We start from the raw sequence: 22,828 nt of genomic DNA on the forward strand, positions 1-22,828 counted from the left end.
TACTCCACTTAGAACTCTACTTGCCAAATAAAATCCTCTATTCATAAACTTGTATGTTGAAGAAAATCCTTGATCTATCTCAAAATCAAATGTGCTCCTAAACAATAAAGTTGTCTCTAATTTATCTTGAAGTTTTATACATAAAACCAACTATCAGTAAGATGTGAGAAATGCATCATACCAATATATAATTCAACTTTTGTTTTTTCTTATCTGCTCCTGTTAAAAATCAGATGCAATTAAAGGAGGAGGACAAAAACCTATCTGCCTCTCCAGCTACTTCGATTTCTTTTGCCTTCATCCTTTGTCATCAAGGGAAAAAGAACAAAAGCACAAACAAAAGATGCTATGGCTAGCACTGACTGAAATGCCCATGGTCATGGTGGAAATGAAATGTTAACACGGCTCTCTGGCTACAACTTAGCATCATTTTTCCTGGAAAGTTTCCCACTGTTGCAGTTCTTCCTGCTGAGAACATCAATCCACAAAGGACACTCGTATCGTGCTATCTGTATTTTATATCCTAATAACAGGAAGCGTTCCCACATTTGTTGCTCTTTTCATGTATGACACTCTCTTCACAAGGGCAGCTTCAGAATACCCTAGCAAAATAGCTGTGGTTTTGAGAAAATATACAGGACACGTTGTTCTATAAAACGCCTCCCCCCTCAATTATATTTTTCTAAAGTTTAACAGATTCCCTTTTCATGCCTGTTTCTAAAACTGCCTGTAGAGTTTATTTAAATTAACATACATGCGAAACTGTTTTAACATTAGTGTCCTAAAAACAAACTAGAAAAATAAAATTTGGGAAATCATATATTGCATTTTGTGCTATGTAAAAAAAGTACATTGCTGATCTAAAATTCTATTGCATTACACGTGGTACCAAGCCCCCCAGTAGAAATACGGGCTACACGCATACCATTTCATCTGCTAGGATACCATTGATGCCATTTTCATACAAAGAAATGAGCCAGTTCAGTCCTCGGACCTGATAATCACGCAGCTTTCCCCATTTAACATCTACAAGACATGAAAGAACAGACTTAAAGATCTGTAAAGACTTGCCAAAGAGCCATTCCTTTCCTGCTAATTGACACTGATTATCTACACTACAGAACAAAATCAAGTAGTACACCCTACGCAGTAAATTCCAAGGATGAAGCAGACTGGACACAAGTGATACACTCATTTTGTTTCTGTGAGCTGCTTCAACAACTTTGATTTCTGCAAGAACACAAGTTATATAGAAATTCTAACCCTATAATCCCTCCCAAAATCAGAACACAGTACAACAGTAAATCAACAGAATATTAAGTTCTCTGTTAAATTGACTGGAAGCCATTATGTACTTTAAATTGAATCAGAAAATGGGTTACACCTAAAAATTTTAAGATGACCAACTTAAAAGCTAGCTCTTTCCCAGTAACTAAGGTATGGCAACTGGATTTCTAAAGGACAGGATTGACTGGACCCTCCTTCTACCCTGCCAGAATATAAACAGTCCCTAATGTATTTTGTTCCATCAGACTAGGGCCGGTTATTGTTTTCTTTCTCTCTTGCCACCCAAAAATTGACTCATTTTCTTTGGGAAGGGTAAAAATAAACTCCTCTTGTAAACTCTAAAGGTTTGACTTCTGAAGGAAAATAACTTTCAAGGGGAAAAAAAGGGAGAGAGGAAACACACATGATGGAGATTCTTCAAATCGAGTGCAGACATTTGTTGTCTTGGAGCTTTCTGTTAACAGCTCCTCGTCTTCTTCCTGTTCTGTTCTACGGTGTCGGTAGCTGAAAAAGTGGAAGAAAGAAGTAAGTTTCTTGCTAAACTGAAAAGACACTAAACTGTTCCAAACTTTAATGGCACTGCAGTACATACAGATCACAAATACACAAAGAAGCTTCTTGCAGTTTTCTTTAAATTAACTCTGAAGTTAAGCTCATGAATTGAAATGCTTTTTGACTCTTTAGAACCAGTAGCTTCTTAATGATAAGATGTCCACTACATTCTGGCTCACACTGGAGGCTCAAATGTTAGAGCAGTGTGACTGGAAAGGGATAAACCACACAGTCGGGGTGCATCAGTCCCGGCCTTTAACTACAGGACAGGGAATGACGCTGTGTTTAAGAGCTCTGCAACATCTGCCAGAAGTTCCAGAAATAGTGCAGACATACAAGCTGCAATGAAGGCAATCCAAATTTCTAGACTTGGGATTTTCAAGGTGCCTGTAAGATGCATTATGTTCTCCGTGAACTCTTACAACTTACAGCCATGAATGCTCTACTTTTCTGCCCCCGCTTTTCTTCGTGCTGGAATACTTTTAATTGTGATAGTGCTTTACCCCCACCACAAAATTCTTCTAACTCCTAGAATTCTTAGACAACCCTCCACTTACAAGTGGGCAGTTGAAAAAAACACAATTGTACAGTGTAAAACACACACCCAAACAGGACAAAAGGCTAGCAAGTTTAACTTACGCTTCTAAAGTACAATAAAATCCTTAATTACAGTACAAGGTGGCCTACATGTCATCACTCACTCGCCAACTGACAGTAAATTCTGTTTCTCATCCTTCTTTATTCGTGGACGTCCTGGTTTCATTTTCAAAGGTGAAGTTGGAGTTTTCTGAGCAGCAGGCTGAATGAAGTGAGCAAACAGCTCAGTCTGCTTCAACAGATACTCAAATCTGTTTGCTCTGTCTGTTTGCTGTTGACAAGGGAAATTAAGTGGAACAAGTGTGAGACATTACAATATGCATTCGTTTAAAAGACAAAGCTAACAAATGCTTTTTAAACAATGCAGATTCACATCCCTTCACATACATACCTACAATAGCAAAAAAGAGATGATTAACATCAACAATGTAACTGGAGCTGACAGATTCAGTATTCTTTCATTGGGTCAAAGCTAACCACTGCTAAACAGTAAGATCAAAGTTTCAAGACAGATCTGCATTAAGACTGACATCTGAGTTGGGCACAAAGGTTGCCCAAGTGTCACTAAACAAGGCAGCAGAGTCCCTTTAACAACCTTCTCCTATCAAAAATGATGGTCCCATTCCCAGAAATTGACTCCCACCCGGGATGCACAGGATTCATCAGTGAACTTGTTCGTCTTGCCCACCTGGCAACAACTATTCTCTTTTCTTCCACAGGAGTGTCCCGACTGCTTAGTGAGATAAACCATGTCACTGAGGTGTCAGATAAGCAAAAGGGCTGGCATGAAAGGCGTGGGGGACAGCAGAAGAGCCCATAGCTTGAAGCCAGAAAAACTATTTTAGTGGCAAAGAGCTGTTAGATATGCTCAGCCTAAGCTGGACTTAGAGTGCACCCTTTGATACGAGTCGCCATTTGTGCTGCACAAAAAAGATTACAGAAGACAAAATCCAAAAGTTTTATAACCTTTGAGAGGTTCCGTTTGGAATCAACACACCTTCCCAGCGCCACTCCAAGTATCCCGAGCTTACAGGAACTTCCGAAGAAAACTCCAAGTTTACCAGCAACCACCCTGACATTCTGCCAGCTGCCACAACATAACCTGGTATTTAGCAACTTGCACAGTTACAGGAAGTCAGTTTTCTTAGTAAAAAGGAACATATGTTCCAGACTTCTGCAAGGGCAATGCCAGACCTGTGAGTATTCTCCTCTTTAAGCAGATCCCACTCGGCATGAAAGACGGAAAGACAGGTGAGAGGAGACCAAGAAAGCAGCAAACCCCGTACGTACCACAAGAGTCTGACTGACTCTAGCCATAGTTCAAGCTTGATTAACACAGCTACAATCCACAGCCCCCGAATTGCAGCTTTCCTGTCTATCCCTCAAAGACTGTTTTGGTTTGCTTCCTAACAGCTTCTGACATTTAAACTAGGTAAGACCTTATTACTATCCACATCACTAATCCTTATTTGTAAGTACTTTTCACCAGCTGTACAAAAGATAAGAAATACAAACTGCGTTGCACAAGTTTCCTTGTTCAAAAACGTTAGCAGGGAACTTTCCGTAGGTTTTGGCACTGCATACACACGCCACAACCCATTTTCAATGCACTTCAGGATATTCCTTTAAGAGACTAACAAACATTGTCTGTATCTTTTAGATAGGACACAGACAAGAACAGGCTGTACTACGCAACCTTGAGCTATCCTCATACCAACAGAGACACTTTCCCTGTTTTCTTTTGCAGTGCATCTTCTGACAATTTTGACAATAAAATACAATCTTTCTTGTAATTGTGCCTATTTAGAGACTAGAGGAGACAAATCCAAGTTCACTTTCTTCTAGGAAGTAGCACAAAGAAATCAGCAGAAGACTGGGTTATTTTCAGTGGTAAGAAGAAACACAGGAAGCAGCAATTTATAAGAATCAGTTTCACTTTGCTATGAAGAAATTCCACATGCAGTCACAGACACTGGAACTATGAACAGGAAGAAAAGAAAAACAGAAAGACCAGAGCAAGGAAACGTGATGGAATGGTGAGGAGCGGGTGACTCCATCTCCTATTCTCTGGATACCATAAAAGCTAAAAAATAAGGAAATAAAGTACGTTTTCTCTTATCTAACACATGAAGCACAGAATTAGCCATCTTCATGCTTGAGCAGTCTTAACTAGAGCTTCATGATGAACAAATTAAACTTCAGAAAAGCTAACACAATCCCTTTCAGTCTTGACAAAGTGAAAGCGCTGGGAAGTTTAACAAGGCTTACAGTTAGCACTTGTACTGAACAGCACACATTTTCTCAGCCTCCTGTGAAACAGCTTTTGAAAGCTTTTTACTTTGCCCCATGCACTGTACTGCTTGAAAGAACTTGCTTATTACGAAGTCCCCCTGCCAGAGTATATTTCTATAGTGTACAGTGTACATTATAGTGCATTATAGTACACAGTGTCTACTCAAAGCCTTAAGCCTTACGCTTTTCCTACAAAGGACTACTAATCCTGCAGTTCAAAAATAATTATTTTGGAATTATTTTCCTGTATTCGACAGTGATATAAAAAAGATCCTAGACTTCAACTGATTCCATACGTTCAGAAAGTAAGGTAGCAGCCATTTAGAAACTAATGGATGCTTTCCTAGAGAATCTTTCTTCTTTTGAGACAGTGAATACCCAAATCTTCATTACCCTCCTTGTCTGCAGGACAACTCTGCAGCCAACTTCAAAAGCAACATTACAATTTTTTTCATTTTTTTTTCCACTTAAATTTGAATACTTCCCATTATACGATTCTTCTAAACATAAAGCACTTCAAAGCTGCTCAGACTAGACTTCCTAGGAACAGCAAAACACGTTAACAGTTGTTCCCACAGAATACCACAGTGGAAACACAGAAGAAAGAGAGAACAAAATGCTAAAAATGAAAAGGGTCTATACGTTGTTTCTGTTTATGTTTCAAATTACTTAAATTTTATTTTTGAATGACTAGACAAAGTCTTATAAAGCCAGTTATGAGACTTCAAAAGAGCAGAATACTAAGTCTACTGTAAGCAAGGCCTAAACACTGGATAACTGTACGTGTTCCCAAACGTTACATACCATTTTCTCTTCGTATGTAGGATCTGCTTCCTGGATTTCTTTTTGTTTTCCTGGTGACGCATCATCAAAAGATTCCTGAGATGAAAAAGTATTAGAACTTATTATCTGAAGAGGAGAATATAGCTATGTAGAAGAGTATAAGCTCCCTGCAAATTACCCTCTATCCACATCAGATGGCACATGCATCTTTCGCTGCTTTGATATAGTCAGCTCTCTATTACTTACTGTAAAATTACCTGGAGATGGATCAAAGATCCCTGCCACAGGGTGACGGACAGAGCTAGCTCTCTATAATCTAATTTAGCTCCACCATTAAAGCATCACATCAAGGTGGATGAGAGAGCCAGCTGTTGTCCAGAAGCTCAGCGCGCCACTTCAAGGGTGCTGAGCCCAAACCTTCTAAAGCTGACTCTGGAGAGCACCAGGAAAGAACCAATCCTGAAATAAGAGTCGTTTCAAGTTTTTTCCTTTTCCAGGTTACCCCAATTCCTCACCGTTCTGTATCAAGGGAATAAATCTAAATAAAAAACCTGGACTGCAGTTCTGTCCTGGAAGCAGAGTAGGAATTTAAGAGAAACTGTATTTCTCCCGTTTGGTTTACTAAATCACGTAATTGTTGTTACCACCAACAGTACTGCTCGTAACAGAAAAGCAGGCAGGCAGGAGGGGGCAGTCCTCCCTCATCCCCCCTTCCTGCCAAGTCCTTGCCATACTGCTTTCAACTGTTCTTTCAGATCGGGTTTAATTTGTCCTCATCTCCCCTTATTAGGTTAATTCTTCCCCCATCGTCCCCCATGTGTAATTTCACCTTCTGTTCTTAAAACCAAACCCAACAGGACAACCCTTCTCTGCTACATCAGGCTAAGAAAGTACATCACAAAACAACCCTTGAAAGGCTATGAAATGGAAACAAATGAGATATCCTCAAAATTATTAATGATCAGCTGTTTAGCTGAGCAAAGTAAGAGCTAAATTAAGTCTTTCCTAGCCAACACAGACCCAAGGAATGTGAAAATAAGAAAGAATGTGAAACAAAGGAAGGCAAAACATGGGATGTTTGTGGGTGGGCGTCTCCTCACGTAACTCTGGCAGGTAAAGCCTGTGGCAACGGAAGCAACGTAACAGACGTCTCATTCAAAAGTCAAAATTAAAGAGCAGAGTATGAAAACCTACAGCTAAAGGTCTTCTAGCCTTACACCAGATCTTCTTGCTCGTCTCCCGCTGGATTTGGCTGATACCCATCTACCAGGGAGCACGGGGATAGGGCTGTTTGAACTCGTGTACAACGCTCCCGTTTCTCCTGACACACTTGCCGGGTGAAGCACAGCAACGCAGCAGCACGCCGTCTGACCTCCTCACAAACACAGCGAAGCCTTGCGATTTCGCTGGAGAGTAAGAAAACTGAGCTCCTGAGGTGACTGGGGCTATCGGGAAGGTACTTAGGCACTTCTCTGTCTGTAAGGTTATCCGTTCCCTACGCGGAGAGGCACTGACTTTGCAAGCAGCGAGAGGAGCCTTGCGCAGGTTCAAGCGGCACCTATTACCCACAGTGCTCTGGCCACTCGCTCATCCCAAACACACGGCGCTCGCAACCGCGCTCAGAGCGGGGGGGCCGGACTGCGCGGCGTGACTCAGAGCACCGCGAGCAGGACCGACCAGTTTCCTCCTATCACCGCAGGAACAAAGCTGCGATAAAATTAGCATCTCCAGGCACACGTTCAACCCCCCTGAAATTTCTGGAATAAGCACCTGTTGCCAAAAAAAATAATAAAAAAAAAACCAACAAAAAACGGAAAAGTAACGACCCGAGTCCCGTCGCCTCCCGCCTCCCCTCACACACGCGGCGCGGCGGAGGAACACGGCCCCACGGCCCCGCGCGGTGCGGCGCGGCCCGGCCGGGCGCGGAGCGTTCCGGGGGGCAGAGGGCGGCCCCCGAGGGCCCCGGTCCCGGCGGCGCCGCGCCCGCCCCGCCCGCCCCTCCATTGTCTGCCGCGGCCCCACGCGGCCCGGGGCCGCCCCGCCGGCCTCGTGGCGGGCACCTGCCGCCGCCCCGGCAAGGTGCGCGGCGCGCTGGGGGGGAGGGGGGGTGCGCCGCGGGCGGAGCGCGCCTGACCTCCATCGCGGCGTCGCCTCCGGCCGGGCCGGCGGCGGGGGGAGCCGTCCCCGCGGCCTCGCTGCTGGCGGCGCCCGGCGGGGCGGGCGGCTGCGGCGGCGGCGCGGGCGGCTCGTCCGGTTGCGGCTGTGGCGGCGCTGGTCCCTGCTGCCCGGCGGACATGATCCCGGGGCGGACGGGGCCGGGTGGGTGGGTGGGTGCCTGGCTGCGCGCAGCGGGGCCGGGGGCGGCCTGGCGGCGGGGGTCGGCGGCGCGGAGCCCGGTGCGCGGCCGCCGGCGGAGGCCCGTCCCCGCTGCCGCCCCGGCTTTCTCGGCGGGCTCCCACCAACCAGGAACCGAGCCGGCTCCCCGCTCTCGCGAGAGCCCGGCCGCCGCGGGAGCGAGCGCGGCCACGCGCGGTCCCTCCTCCGCCTCCTTCCTCCTTCCTCCTCCTCCTCCCAGCCGCTGAGTGGCGGCGCTCCGGCCCCGCGGGAGGGGGGCGCTGCGGGGAGCGCGCGACGGCCGCCGGAGGGGCGGGGCGGGGCTGCCTCGCGCGCCCGCCCGAGCGTTGGGGCCGTTAACGGCCGCGCCGCGTGCGCCGGGGTGGTGGTGGGGCGGGGGGTTGTTATCCGTCATGAAGGGGGGCACCGCGCAGCAAGGGGCCGGCTTTCACTTTTAACACTCACAGTTAACGTAACATTAGCACGCTGCCCGCAGGGCAAGAGAAGGGAGGGTAAGGGGTGGCTCTATGCCCTTTTCCAAAAGTAAAGGCAAGGAAAACACGAGTATGATACCAGACCGAACACAATAACTGCTTTCTTTTTTTGAGGCAGCTCCAGCTGGAGTAAAAGGAGTTGATTAGTCACTGAAACAGGTGGCAGAGCTAACCACTCAAGCCCCCTTCTCTCTCATCTCTTGCCAACCCGTAAAATAGTATCTGGGGAACCTAGGATCCAGACAAAGCTTGGGGGTATTGTTTAATTAGACAATGGAATAAAGCCTAGTGCCAGCTGCTGTCCTAAAACCCTCATGTGCTGCATATCCCTGCTGTATTAGACAAGGGAGCTGCTCTACACCAGCCTTTGTTACCTTGACACAGCTGAGGCACACGCTCCCACAGCCACCCCACTCACCCTGACAGGTACCACAGGAGAAATTGAGACTGCACGAACCAGGTGAAGCTTGACTGGGAAGGACAATTTTGTGAGCACCACTGGTGTACTCCAACTGCTGACAGAGGCTGAGTCCAAAGGAGCCAACCCAAGCCAGGCTGAAGCTCCCTCACCTTTTGTTCATAGGTACAGCTGGATACTGGGTACTCCAGCTGAACTGCTCTGCAATTAAAACTAGAAAGTGTTCAGCTGTGGATGCACCTGCATTAACAAGCAGTGTTAATGGAGGGACATCCCCTGAGCATAGGCTGCAGGTTTGCAAAGCTGTGTGTCCCACACAGGGAGGGGTAACAGTGAAGACAGTAAGAAAAATCACTGCTATGATTATTACAATTCATTTTTCTTTTTTTTTCAGAGACTTTAACATTTTTTTGAAGTTAAAATAGTTTGCTTTGACATTTCCAAACAATTGTGTCAATTCATTTCTCCCTAACTACTCAGAAGAGTAGTAGTAACTTCTCAGAAATTTTCCGTTTTCCTAGAACAGGATTTCTCAACTAGTAACAAATTTCCTGACACATTTAGCCACTGTTTGTTATGATTTCTCATCATAGATGAAAATCCAGTCCCAGGGCTTTGCTGAAGGTTCTTCTCTACATTCAGTGAGACAGCTTTAACTTCTCAAAATAAGCAGTAGCAAATTACACTAAGTTTACTGACTTATCCACCATTAGACTTGTCTCCAGTTTTAATCTGCTCTGCCTTAGCTCCTGCCCCTTCTCCTCTCCTCTTCTAGAGCTGCTTCTGATGACACAGTACTATCCGTGTCATGTGGGCAGTAGGTGAGGCTAGGAAGCAGGATTTTCCCCTTCCTGATTTTTCACTCTTCTGTTTCCCCAGAAAAGCACTCAAACAAAACCACGTGTGGAAGATCCCTGGTGAAGACAAGTGGGGCATTCAGGAAGTAATCAGGTATTTGGGAAGAGGGTGATGTTTCAGCACCTTCACCATCATCATTTGTCAGTGTAAAATTGCCAGGTAAGATCATAAAGGTTGGTAGGAGAGGAGAGAGAATTGTTAGTATTTTTCTCCCTTTTCCTACTATCTCCATTCAAACCTCATTGAATCTTGGCCACCCAGCAAGTCAGTGAGAGATGCTGAGATACTTTTGGGCCTCAGAAAAGATTAATATATCTTTCATCTTTACTTCAGACTTGCTTCTTCTCTCTTCCTGGCTACTGCTTTAGCTTCTCCATTTTCCTCACTTTCAAGAAACTCTACCTTTATGATAAAGGAACAACACTTTTCGCTTAAATATCTAAGTTAACATTGAATAAAGCACCAGCCTCAAGTATTTTGTTCAAATACAGTGAAATATTGTAAAAAAAAAAAAATCCTAGCCAAAACCTGAATTCCACAATAAAGCCAGAAAATCTTTGTATTTTTTTTCCTCTCTGCAGAGGCAAGAAATAAAAATCAGTCTTGCAGCTGCACAGAACTTGCAACATTGTATGAGTATTTTTTGATAACCCTAATAGGGTAACACTGAAATAGTTTCATATACCCAAAGGCTTCTGAATATGATTTAGTATGCCACAAAAAAAAAAAACTCTTACCTCTAATTCATCCATAATTTCATTATTCAGTATTACTTACATTAAGTTGTCATGGATGCTGTATCACTGCAAGACTGCAATATCACTAGGAGTCAACTCTTAAATCCAAATTTTAGACAAACTATTTCCAAGCAAAGAGAGCCATGCTGTGAAGCAGCAGTAGGAGTTACTGTTGTGGCTTAACCCAGCAGGCAGCTAAGCACCACACAGCTGTTGAATCATGCCCTTCCCTACAGCAAGATGGGGGATAGAATTGAAAAAGGTGTAAGTGCAAGAACTCATGGTTTGAGGAAAAGACAGCTTAATAAGAAAAAGATGAGTGAAAGAAAAAAATGCAACTGATGAACAAAACTATTGCTCACCACCAGGTGACAGATGCCCAGCCAGTCCCCAAGCAATGGCAGCCTCCCTTGCCAACTCCCCCCCCCCCCCCGCTGTACTGCTGAGCATGGCATCATAAGGCAAGGGACATCCCTGCCATCCACTTGAGCCAGCTGTCCTGGTTCTGTCCCCTCCCAGCTCCTGGTGCACGCCCCAGTCTCCGTGCTGGCAGGGCAGTATGAAAAGCAGGAGAGTCCTTGGCTCTGTGTAAGCATTGCTCTGCAGCAACTGAAACTGTGTGTGCTATCAGCGTTATTCTCATCCTAAATCCAAAACACAGAATCATAACAGCTACTAGGAAGAAAACTAACTCTATCCCAGCCAACACCAAGACAGTTACAAAATCTCATAGAAGAAAAGGCTGAACTACAGACAAAAATAAAGCAAACTCTTAGACTTCGAAGAAGTACAGAAGGCAGGCATAATAAAAAAAAAATAAATCCAAAGGTTTGAAATTTCTAAAAGCTCTAAAAGTGTAGAAGACCAAGCAAGAACAAAAAGAAACAAGGACCTCCAAAGTTAACATGAATGTGTTCATAAATGCACAAAATCATAACAGTCCATACAAAGCCCAAAAATGGAGACCTTAAATTAAAAGCAACCAGGAATATAAAGAAGCTCATGACAGAGGTTACTGATGTGTTAAACACCAACATGTGCTCAAATACACAATAAGGCATAAAAATCCTCCCTCAGCCAGTACCAAACTGTAGAGACAACTAATTATTAACTTGCTTATAAAGTTAGTAAAGAGCACTTTAATTACAGATTTTTGTCAAATCTCTCGGGTGACATCTTTCAATTTTGTTGCTCAGTTGTGTAATCATAACTAATATTCTTGAGATGACTTCTTGTTAAATTTAAATGAAAACACCACAAGTAAGAGCAACTCAAAATGATACCATTAGCTGTGCAGCAATTATGTTAATAGGCGTTGCTGCACATGCATTAAACACTAAATCTTCTCAAAGTTTGGAAAAGGAAAGGAATGAAACAGAACTGTTTGTGGTCACAAGATCAGACACATGCAGGCCATTTGAATTCAAGAAGCTACGAAAAGGGAAAGAATCTGGTTTGCATTAAGATATTAGTTGCTTTTGGTTTAAGTATAGTTTAAAATGCAAAAGTAAAATGCTACACAAAAGAAGTTAGACAGATGGAAGATTCTGCCCAATAACAGAGGTGCAGCTGCATCATAACTGATGATGCATTGACTTTCACTGTTAAAAAAAACCATACACAAAAGATACCATACATTAATTTCAATAGATTCCTTAATGCAATGGAAACAAAGTTTAAGTATTTACCACTTCAGTGTATAAATATCTATCCATGTAGCCTTTACTGGGAAGATGACATTGAAGTTATTCAAATTACAGAGTAACCATGCTAACACTGTGTTTCATAGAAAACAAATGGCGCTGAGTTCATCCACAGTGCTTAAGCTGTAATGTACATCCACAGAGCACGTCAGTCTCCACTTGTGTCCGATTTAGAGCAAGACCTGTGATCAGTTAAATTTACCCATAAAAAGTGTCAACTGTTTATACTTGTTATAGTAATCCTCAAAGAAAGGAGATCCTGTAACAAGTAGCACTCTCACAGAAGAAATCCACAATAGATAATGCTTTTATTTTTTGGAAGCCACTGTGACTAAAAAGGCTCAAACAAAATACACAATTATGTATTTTTACATATAAAAATAACACAAAATAACATAATATGCTCATACACAATTCATTATGAATACACATCCTTCCTTCTTCAAAGCTTCAGATTCTCATCCCTGCCAGTGGTCAGCTTCTTCACGGACAATGTTTTCTCACAGTCATGAAGTTCACTTCTCACCAAATGGCATGGCAATGAGAACAAGACAATGTAAGCAGAGCCGCTCCCTCACAAAAGTCAATTACTACATCCACAGGCACTGACTGAACTAAAAATCAGTCTTGCGGCTGTATAGAACTGGCAACATCATATGAGTATTTTTTGCTAACCCTAACAGGATAACAATGAAATAGTGTCAGAGACCCAAAGGCTTCTGAATACGTGATTTACTTCTCAATGAAGCTTTTAACACTAATTCATCCATAATTTCATTATTCAGTATTACTCGAAATTGTCATGGACCTTCTATCACTGCGAAAGTGCAATATCGTTATTAGTGATCAGACCATATCACCAGTGCCTGGCTATTTTATGAGGAAAGGCTGACAAACCTGGGTCTGTTCAGCCTTGAGAAAAGAAGACTGGGAGGGGATCTTATTAATGTTTACAATTATCTTAAGTGTGGGAGACAGAGGGGTTTGGCCAACCTCTTTTCAGTGGTTTGAGGGGACAGGACAAGGGGCAATGGCCACAAAATGGATCACAGGAAGTTCCGCACCAATGTGCGAAATAACTTCTTCACAGTGAGGGTGACAGAGCACTGGAACAGGCTGCCCAGGGAGGTTGTGGAGTCTCCTTCTCTGGAGATATTCAAGGCCCATCTGGACGCCTACCTGGGCAACCTGCTGTATGGAACCTGCTTTGGCAGGAGGGTTGGACCCAATGATCTCTTGAGGTCCCTTCCAACCCCTACAATTCTGTGATTCTGTGACTATCAACATCTGCTCCTCAAAAGATCACGGACTGGGTTTATGTGCCTGGGGAACTTGCAACCCTATTACACTCAATACTTTTCAAAAATGCTGCTCCAGGCCTAACTACAGATTACTGAACATCATTTGTTTTAACCTTCTGGCCTCAACTACAATTAATTTAATAAATAAGTACAATATGATTTATCTGAGTTACTATGAAGACATCAGCAGAGGGCTGAAACACCATTTGGATGCAATTAACTCCAGACACAAGCTGAGGTACTCCAGCAGGCCAGTCTGAGGCATTTCCACAACTCCCTGGACAGAATCTTCCACCGCTGACAGGTAAGGGGAAAAAATCCTAAACCATTTCTATTAACCTGCATAATGTGTGCATGTAAATCCACAACACAACTGCACAAAAACAAGTACTGATTACTTCATCTAAGTCTACTCCCTGAAAACAGCCTACAAATACCATGTCTTATATAACTTAAAATCTGATAGGAACTGATCAGAAATAAGGTAGTAATTATATTTTCTCCCATTCTGGTGAGCTGATTAAGAAAAAGTAGTAAAGGCAACTTTCAGCTGCTCAGCTGCATTTATTCACATTCACTAACAATGATGCAGATAGGAACCTATTGTCTGTAAAAGGGATTTTAAAATAGAAATATGTACTTTACCTGCAGCATCCTTTAATTGTTGTTTCTTGGGCACGCACTGGGCTCTGCACTGCTAGGTTACACTGCTAGTCACTAGCTAGTTACAGCTAATCCAAGAACAGCTCAACTCTCCTGCAATGAAGTGACAACAGCTAAACTTGAATAAAATATCAAGTTGTCCTACTGTAAGCCTTTCATTTTTTCCTCAGTCAAAAGCACTATTTCATACTTGAAAATGCTCAGTCAATTCCAAAAGTAACGCTAAGAATAGTTTTACTAGGTAGTATTACACCTTTTAAATATCTTCATAAGACTAGATTTCCGTACCACCTTCCAAAACACAAATCAGGTCATCTGGGCACACCGTGCAAGTCCCACATACACTAACACCCAACAATAGCTGAAGAGAACTTCAAACAGCATTTAATCAAATCTTGTAATAGGACCCAAATTCTTATTGGCTTTTCTCAAAATTCACGTGACACGCATTTTCTTCTTGTTTCACTGCAGATCCACCTTACTAGGAAAAGGCTTGGGATCAGTCATGAATCCTGTAAGAATATTCAAACATGGATTATTACTAATATTGATTTTATAACTGAAAGAAAACTGAGTATCTCATTTTAACAACTTTGGTGTTTTATGTTCTAAACTGCATAGGATTGTTTCTATTCCATTTTAACACAGTGGGCTAAAATATTTCTAAATTAAGAAATAAAAACAAAAAGTATTAAAAAAATTAACAGAATTAAAGGCACTGCCATGTGCCTCATGGTTTAAAAACAGGAGAAAATTTCTTTTGTCTTACTAAATTCTGCATCATAGTGAGATGCTTCCATTGAAAGTCAATTTTACTGAAGTGTTTGGTGCTTTTAGTGTTTCTTAATTTATGCATGGGCATCACAGGTTACATATCTCTACATTTCAGGTAATTTGTTTCTTGTAAAAAAAAGTCGAAGCAAACATCAACCTTTTCAAATCCTCTAAAATATAGGAATTTTCATTTTAAAAAATTGTGAAATGAAATCCACTGGCATTAAACAGCTGGATTGTTCTAATAAGACATCAAGCTTCTCAACTAGTTAAGCATCCAGTACCTATTCTCCCTTTTTTTTTTTTTACTGAAAATTAATACCAAGGATGCTAAACCTTAAACATACACTGGGAAACTTTTAATGCCAAATATATGTTTGTAAGTATATCAAGCACCTTCTCGTTTTGTCCCACTCTGTACTTCATGAGGCTGAGAACCAGACTTAACTATACCTTGTTAAGTTAAAATAGAAGTTTAACAAAAAGAATCACATCTTGGTCTTGAGTTCATCCAGAGCAAATCGCCACATTTTTGTGGAACATTTATTACACTAATTGCTGGACAAGCACTCGTTTTTGTTGTCATGGATCACCTTAGTATTTACATGTAGTAAGACAAGAGGAAATGAATGTCAAGAAGTGTTTGGTGCAATACACAGAAACCCCAACCAAATACAAGAAATATAGAGGACAGTCTCCAAATTTAAGTCTGCCTGTGGACAGCACTCTGCCTCTTAAGAGTTGTAAGTGTAAAAAAAATCCAAACATTACATAGTATTATTGCTTTCTAAAATACACTGACATTGCACAGCAAAAGCTTTTTCTTGAAAAAAATATGTATATCCTCTGGCTCTTTATGATACAAGCCTCAGTGGTTAAAACCTCAATGGTTAAGGAGGGAATGGAGGGTTCATTCAGGACTGGTAAGTTTCCAAAGTAGTTTTGCAAGACATATATATATATATATATATATATATAGACTGCTGCAATCATTAATAACTAAGCTTAAATGTCATTGTGATAAAGATCTTGCTTAGCTCATAATGGAATTTGAAAGCTAAAGAGCTGCTCATCTCTCCCCATTTAGCTATATGGAGCAATGAATTCTAAATTACATAATTAAATGGCAAGATTGTAATTTGTCTGCATGACCTGTGTGTGGCACTATGTCAACTACCATACATGAATGGATTGCAAGATTTTTCTTTCATACCAATAAAAGTATCAAAAAAAGACTAACAGCCATGTTTATATTGTCATCTTTTTTCAAGGTCACTTCACGTATTTCTAGCAGAACATAACAGCTCTGTTTCTGCATCTGTGCTTTACGAGGCTATAATGATTAAGTCAGTATGTAAGTGTGGCCAACAGTACTTACCAGGAAAGCAATTGCTCAGATCATAGGGTAAGGGGATGCCAAAACATTTTCATAGTTGATCTTACTGTACAAGGCATTAAGTTTTTCTTCTGATTTTTGTGAGCAAGATTTACACACACATTTGCAGTTTAAAATTACTCATCTATGACACAGCAATTAAAACTATTTACAAATGAAAACAGTGTTTTAGTGAAACAAGACCTTACCTGTTTGAAAAGGAACACTTGACAAAGTGCTTCTGCACTGATCTCTACTGGAGTTTCCATCAGCATCCATCCCTGTTACCAGAGTGTTCTCTGGAAGCTGGTAATTGAAAATTGCACATCTAACAACAGTCTAGCTTTCTTTCTACCACTTCCAATTTTAGAACTCATTTTTAATGTAATATTCACATTCTTAGGGATTTCCAGACCTCTGACAAACCTGCAACATGAAGTCCCACTCTAGCTTTCTAGGTGAAATATCAAACTTACTGTCATGTCTCTGATTCTGAACATTCTTTGGTCAACATGGAAGTAGAAAAAACACTTGAATTAAGGGGAGAAAACAGCTAAGAAATCTAATAAAGAAAAGTTCTAGATGACTACTTTGTATTCTACTACCTATACGGGCTGAAAACTTATTTGCCTTAACAAGGAAAAGAGCCTCAAAATAGAGTTTATTATCAATCATAATAATGCTATGAACGCTGTCAAATTTAAAATGAAGAAAAAATAAGCATAATCTGTAAACCAAGTACCGATGTCAGCAAACAGAGCAAAAACACCTTGTGTCACTAGCTCAAGAAGATTTATACTTCACTACCAGAGATGCTCAAAACATCTGAAAAAACACTATTTGATATCTAAAGTGTCAGTGCTCAACTACAAAAAAACAGTTGTAAATATATATACTTATATATAGACACATGTAGTTGTGTAGTCAGTAAATGTTTCAAGGAAGGAGGGGTTAGGTATGTGTGAAGGATTAGCAGCCCTTCCAAACTTTCTCCCCCAGATTTGTTTGTTTGCTGAGAAAATAAACAACTACAGCTTTGAAATATTCTAAGATCATAATTACTCCTTGGGCATATGTGTGATTGCAGGAGTACACAGCATGACTCTTTCCCACAACGTTAAGCAAAGTAACTACGGTGCGTAAACAGGAGCAGTGATTATCTAATCACTTCTGCTAACAAATTAGAGGCAACTCATCAGTGGAGGTACACAGTTGCAATTGTACCAATAAAATGATTAAAACCAGTATGTCCTAAACCAAACATTAGACTTACCAATTATTCACCATGCCTGTGGCTTTGTCAGCTGTAGCATCAGTGAGGAGCAGTTCAGTATTGGATAAAACCTTCAAAGCAGAGTTGAGTTATAGCTCCAGGGTCTTTAAGGATTTCAACTACTTTTGATTAAGCCATCGAGGTCCCCTGACTCGCATCACTTTTCCTGGCTCCCAGAAGGCTGGGACTCAGATTAATTTAGTTGCTTGCGGCAGGGTTTTACATCAGAGGTTTGTTTTGAAAACTCTTCTAGCCGTTTTTTTTTTGTTTGAAAGGTACTAAGAGATAATGTACAATTTGGGAAAAAAGTGGTTTGTATCTAGGCACCTTTACACATATTAATACCCGTTCACTGTTTCAAAGGACAGAATTTACACATCAAAACTGAACAACTTGATTTATTTAAAATCCACCTCAAAATGCATTGTGTTTAGTTTTTTTTTTTTTTAAATGAACATTCAAAGCATCAAAATATTACTAATTTAAAAAGAACCTTTGTTAAAAATAACATAATTTACATATGGTAGATTGTGGCTGTGAGGGGAAAGAAACAACCAATGGTAGAATAGGCACAGTACTAAGGCCAACATGCTGGAAAACAACACAGCTTTATACTCAACTTTTAAATGACTTGGACAAAATAAAACAATTGGGTGGGAAAATAAAACCAACTGCTTACTTATGGGCATTTGTGTAAAAAAAAGCATTAGTAAATTTTCTATCTAGACCTAACTCATTCATGTATTTAAAGAGCTCTATTTTCTTCCAGATAACAACATGTTTCTAAACCAAGGCAGATTATTATTTGGAACTGGCATAGTAAAATAAAGGATCACAGTATACAGAGCTTAAAATCCTGTACCAGGAAAGAGCGACAAGTGGTTTACAAGGGGATCATTTAAGAATATTACCTAATTTTTAAAAACAGAGATACAAAATATCAGTTGCATAGGGATTTAAATATAAGGCCAAGCAGGAGATTAAAGTAAAATAAAGATCATAAGAAGGGCACTATGGTGTCAAAACATAGTATTTCCGTTTGAATTATGTCTAATTCAAAATCACAGTATTTTGCTAGTACTACAAACAGTGAATGTCAAACTGTCCCATTAATCTTGAACTGAAAACTGACATTAGTACAAAACTAAAGCTCATTGTCTAAACCTGATCAGTGTATTAGCACAACAGTGCTTGGTACGTACCTGATTTATATACTCTACCTTCTGTAAATAATATAAAGGTTATTTCTTGTTAATAAGTGTGAGATCACAATATTACTGCATGCCATCAGTGGTTTGCAGGCTTACTTGATATTTAATTATTCAGTCTTTAAAAGTGTAAGATCCCACCCTGCAGAATCTTCACCCATCGAACACAGAACACTGTCATTAATAAAATACAATAGAAGTTCCACCACTAACAACTAACATATAAGCCAGGATTGTAGGTCTAAACCCAGTATAGTTCATTATTAACTCACAGCAATTTTTGTTAGGAAGGTAACCTGTAGACTTCCAAATAATCTTCCGCATGTATTAAATATAAACAAGTAGGTAACTAACGGTCATCTCTTGACATTTCAAGTAGATTATTCAATTGTGAAAGTATTTCCGCAAAAATCAATTTTAAGTTGTTAAATGAAGTTCAAATATTAATTTCCGTATCTACATGTAGCTTAATTAACCTAAACTTGTAAGAAATAGTAGTGTAAAGAAAAAAAATCTCCAGACAAATTAGGCGTTAAGGTACACTAACTGGGAATACCTGAACCAACATTGTAACTGAAAAAGTGCATAAACATGGTAATACTACAGATGTGTTAACTACAGAACAAAAAGTTTTCTGAAAGCTAAGCAATACTATTTTACATGTTATTTACAGGTTGCAAATTTTCCAGAGACCACATAGCTGATTTATGATCTTACAATTCTTTTGATACATTTGAAGTGTCATTTGGCTTCCATCCTGTTCGGTCAAGAACCTATTCACGCACCAGTGAATACTGTACAATCAAGCCATGCTGCCATTGTGGTCCTGTAATTCTTCAAAATTCACTCCTTTCTGTTCTCTAAAGAAAAGGCAGTATATTCACTTCACGCTTTTCGTTGGTGTTTCAGATTCTGTAGACTGTCTCCCATCAGTCCATGCTTCCCGTGTGCTCTTCAGTGCTAGTGTTTTCTGCTGGTCAACCACAACATAATCAACTCTTTCGTCTGCCACACTGCTGCCTGAACCACTGCTCTTTTTCTGGATAAAGACAAGGGGGACAAAAAAACAGTTAAAACAAACTACTTATTAGAAAATCAAATGTATGTCTCAAACAGATATAGAACAGGTACCGTTCAATGACAGGTCCAACAGAACCTCTCCAATTGACCTTTTGACAAACTAATTAGGGTGATCTTGCTGGAAGTTCTTTCCCAGCAACTACTCATGAAGAAATTCTAAGCACCTCATGGCAGAAATGCACAAGTTCAAAATTTGCTCACCTTACGAGGTGGGGTAGATTTTCCTGAATCTAGGTCCAGATCTAAATATTCTACTTGTTTATCTCCTTTAGGTTTTACCATGGGGCTGCTTCCTCCATCAAGACTGTTGCTACCGAACAAATTCTGAAATTATAATACAAGTAATTTCAGCTGCAAATGTACATGCTAATAGTTGAAATTATCAAATATGCTTATTATCAACTGCCAAAATATTCAAGGTTAAACAACTGGCTGAGCTCTTACAATCAGTTAAACCATGCAAGTTTTACTGACATTGTGCAACAAGTATATTCAAATTTAAGTGGAAATGGAACAATGTTGAGCTTGGGACAGAGTCGAAAGCCAAAGGGGGTTGGGTAATGGAACCCAAAAACCAACCCCCAAAGTTAAGGTTGCAACCAAATCAATCTGTCCTCCACCTAATACCCCTTTCATATCACAATATAAGAATGGAGTGGTTTTGGTGTTTCCTTCATTTATTTATTTCTTAAAGAATTTGTTACATCTCAAATCTAACATTTCTTAATTAAAATTATAAAAAATAATTGCCATTAAATACATTAGGAGAATTTCAGCCTTAAAATAGTGGCAAAGCTCCAAAGGAAACTTTTGCATGTCACTCAAAAGCTATCATAATTAAGCTTAAAATCAAAAGGTATTATTCAATTAATAAAACTAAAATATTAAAACTTCGGGAAATTTGTGCAGAGCTGCCTGAACTGAAGTTGTATTGCATATACCTAAATTTAAATTAGCCCATACTTTTACAACCTCACCTCCTCTGTCCTCTCCCAGCCTGATCCCTCCCTCTTAACAGGTGTTATAGGAACAGTACAATAGAAGGACTCTTCTCTAAAAGATAAAGAAAAAAAAGGAAGACAGAGGGCAGCAGTCAGCAAAAAATGAAGAGGAAGGCAGAAGGAAAGACAGAAGGGTAAGGCTGACAGCAACTCGAAAGAAAGCAGAATATTGCTGATTTTATTAAATAAAACAGAAGTGCAACATGTCCAAACAAGATGGTTCAAAGCTGATGACAGAAAAGGATGAAAAAAGTCTGGACTCCTTTCTAAGATGTTGTTGGAACAAATCAAAACTTTTGAAAAGACTATGTAATTAATTAGCACACATTAAAACAAAGGCCTTGACATATCTGGAAACATTCAGGTTCTCTAGGAAATAAAGTATTTTATTGGTTAAATCTTAACGGGCTGGGTTTTTTCAATTCATGTTATCCATTGCACCTGTATCGTCCAACTCATTAAGTGGTAAACAAGGACAAACACAAACAACTGTGATAACGGCTCATTTTTGTTGCCCAAACTCTCTAAACATATTTCTGCATATTTAACAAAAATTGGGATCTGTATAAAGGTTTCCAGCATAAATTTAAAAAGCTCTTACTCATTAAACTGAAAAGGATATGTTATTTCACACAAACTAGACAGGCAGAACATAAGCATTAGAAAACAAGCTTAAAATATACTTAAATGAAAATGGAAGGATATCTGTAGAACAACCTTGAAGAAAGAATGGTGCAAGCAAACAGAAGATACTAATGACAGGCCATTTTGGCTGCAATATTAAATACACCGTCTTAGCACTGAAGTTAAACCCCCTGAAACGGCATTGTAAGAATCAACAGAAATCTCCACTTCTAATTGCGATTCTGCATATCTACTTATGGGCAGAGGCGACTCCAAACATTTGTGCAAAACGGGATGTTTCTTGCATCTGTAAAATAGGACGTGACCAATTACTTACCAGTGCCTCTTGCACAGCGCTCTTGTAAGAGATGGGCTAGGTTTTTACATCATTGGCATCCCACTGCTGAACCACGCTTCACCTGAGAAGCGCGCTTGCACTGCCAACAGGTTGGACACCGCACAAAACATGAGCCAGACTTTCTGCGGGCTCATAAGCTTGCACAGAGTCCGAGCTGCCGCAGAGAAGTCAGCAGGAGGGGCTTGCTCAGGGGGACCTAAGAGGTGGTATCCACAGGCAGCCATGGAGCACAAGAGGTAGAAGACTGGAGGGGACTGGGGTGGGTATGTGGGACAACAGGGGGTGGGGTAGCAAGCAGCACTGTGAGAAGAGTCCAGGGCGTAGTGAAACGGGATAGCACATGCCATATAGGAAGGCAGACAAATGAATAGCACAGAAAAAGGTGGCAGCAGGCAGGCTCTACCCCAGAGAAGGTTTGGAAACCATAGCTTCCTAAGGCTTTAAAGGTGAAAAATGTATTCCCCACTAAAAGAGAATCCAAGCATCAAAAACGTTGTAATTGCATTGAAACTACCCTGACCCAAAACCTGGGGCAAAGATGCAGGTATCCCCCCCACTGCTTTAAGGATATTCTGGACCACGTTTCATTCCAGGACTAGGCCTACAGCTGTTCTTTTACTTGAAAATGCTATTGCATTTTCTCTCTCCCCAATTAAAACAAACAAAAACAAACCACCACACAATACACATCACTAATTTTTCTTAACTAGCTGACAGCACTGCAAGCTAAATATCTGAAACTCTACCATCTGAATTAACCCTCCCCAAAAGGGAAAAAAAATAGATATTTAGTATACAAAGCCCCATTCGACCTTTTTTTTTTAAAAAAAAAGAAGCCTAATAAAAGCAGAGGTAGCTCAGTTCTTTTTTGTTGTTGTTTTCAACAGAATACAAACATATCGATCCTTTTTTTCCCCCATTCTTTCCACATTTCTTGGAAGATCTCCTTTTAGTAAAGGTTTTTAAGCCTGTCTTAGAAGTTTTATGAATAATTTATTTCCCTTGATGCCCTGATACTGAACTGCTACATAGTCTAGAACTAACAATGGCAGACAAGAGGAGATGGTTTCTAGGGAAAAGAGAAAGTCACATGTTGACCTGTTTTGTACAACAGAC

At 40.6% G+C, this 22,828-nt stretch overlaps 2 protein-coding genes and 1 long non-coding RNA gene across 15 annotated transcripts in view; 1 reads left to right on the top strand and 2 right to left on the bottom strand.

Moving 5' to 3' along the window:
• SMARCA5 (SNF2 related chromatin remodeling ATPase 5) overlaps positions 1 to 8,275 on the bottom strand; it is a 24,331-nt gene extending 16,056 nt beyond the window's left edge. The window contains 7 exon segments of the mRNA XM_080590934.1: positions 926 to 1,026; positions 1,691 to 1,791; positions 2,541 to 2,707; positions 5,533 to 5,607; positions 7,646 to 7,864; positions 7,867 to 7,935; positions 7,937 to 8,275. Coding sequence (XP_080447060.1) covers positions 926 to 1,026; positions 1,691 to 1,791; positions 2,541 to 2,707; positions 5,533 to 5,607; positions 7,646 to 7,864; positions 7,867 to 7,935; positions 7,937 to 8,260 — 1,056 coding nt within the window. The 5' untranslated portion in view covers positions 8,261 to 8,275.
• Positions 2,716 to 22,771, top strand: LOC308194751. Its single transcript, XR_013950832.1, has 3 exons — positions 2,716 to 7,590; positions 9,637 to 9,774; positions 20,748 to 22,771. It is a non-coding gene; the product is annotated as an uncharacterized lncRNA (long non-coding RNA).
• The window catches only part of GAB1 (GRB2 associated binding protein 1), a 98,512-nt gene continuing 93,507 nt past the window's right edge, over positions 17,824 to 22,828 (bottom strand). For 10 of the 13 annotated variants that reach the window (XM_080590987.1, XM_080590981.1, XM_080590991.1 and 7 more), the window contains 2 exons: positions 19,931 to 20,053; positions 17,824 to 19,688 (listed from right to left, as the gene is read on the bottom strand). In XM_080590987.1, coding sequence (XP_080447113.1) covers positions 19,530 to 19,688; positions 19,931 to 20,053 — 282 coding nt within the window. In that variant the 3' untranslated portion in view covers positions 17,824 to 19,529. The other 3 variants (XM_080590989.1, XM_080590982.1, XM_080590980.1) reach the window with 2 other exon arrangements.

This window comes from Anser brachyrhynchus (genome assembly GCF_964034855.1).
Source record: "Anser brachyrhynchus genome assembly, chromosome: 4".
In the NCBI taxonomy this organism is placed as follows: domain Eukaryota; kingdom Metazoa; phylum Chordata; class Aves; order Anseriformes; family Anatidae; genus Anser; species Anser brachyrhynchus.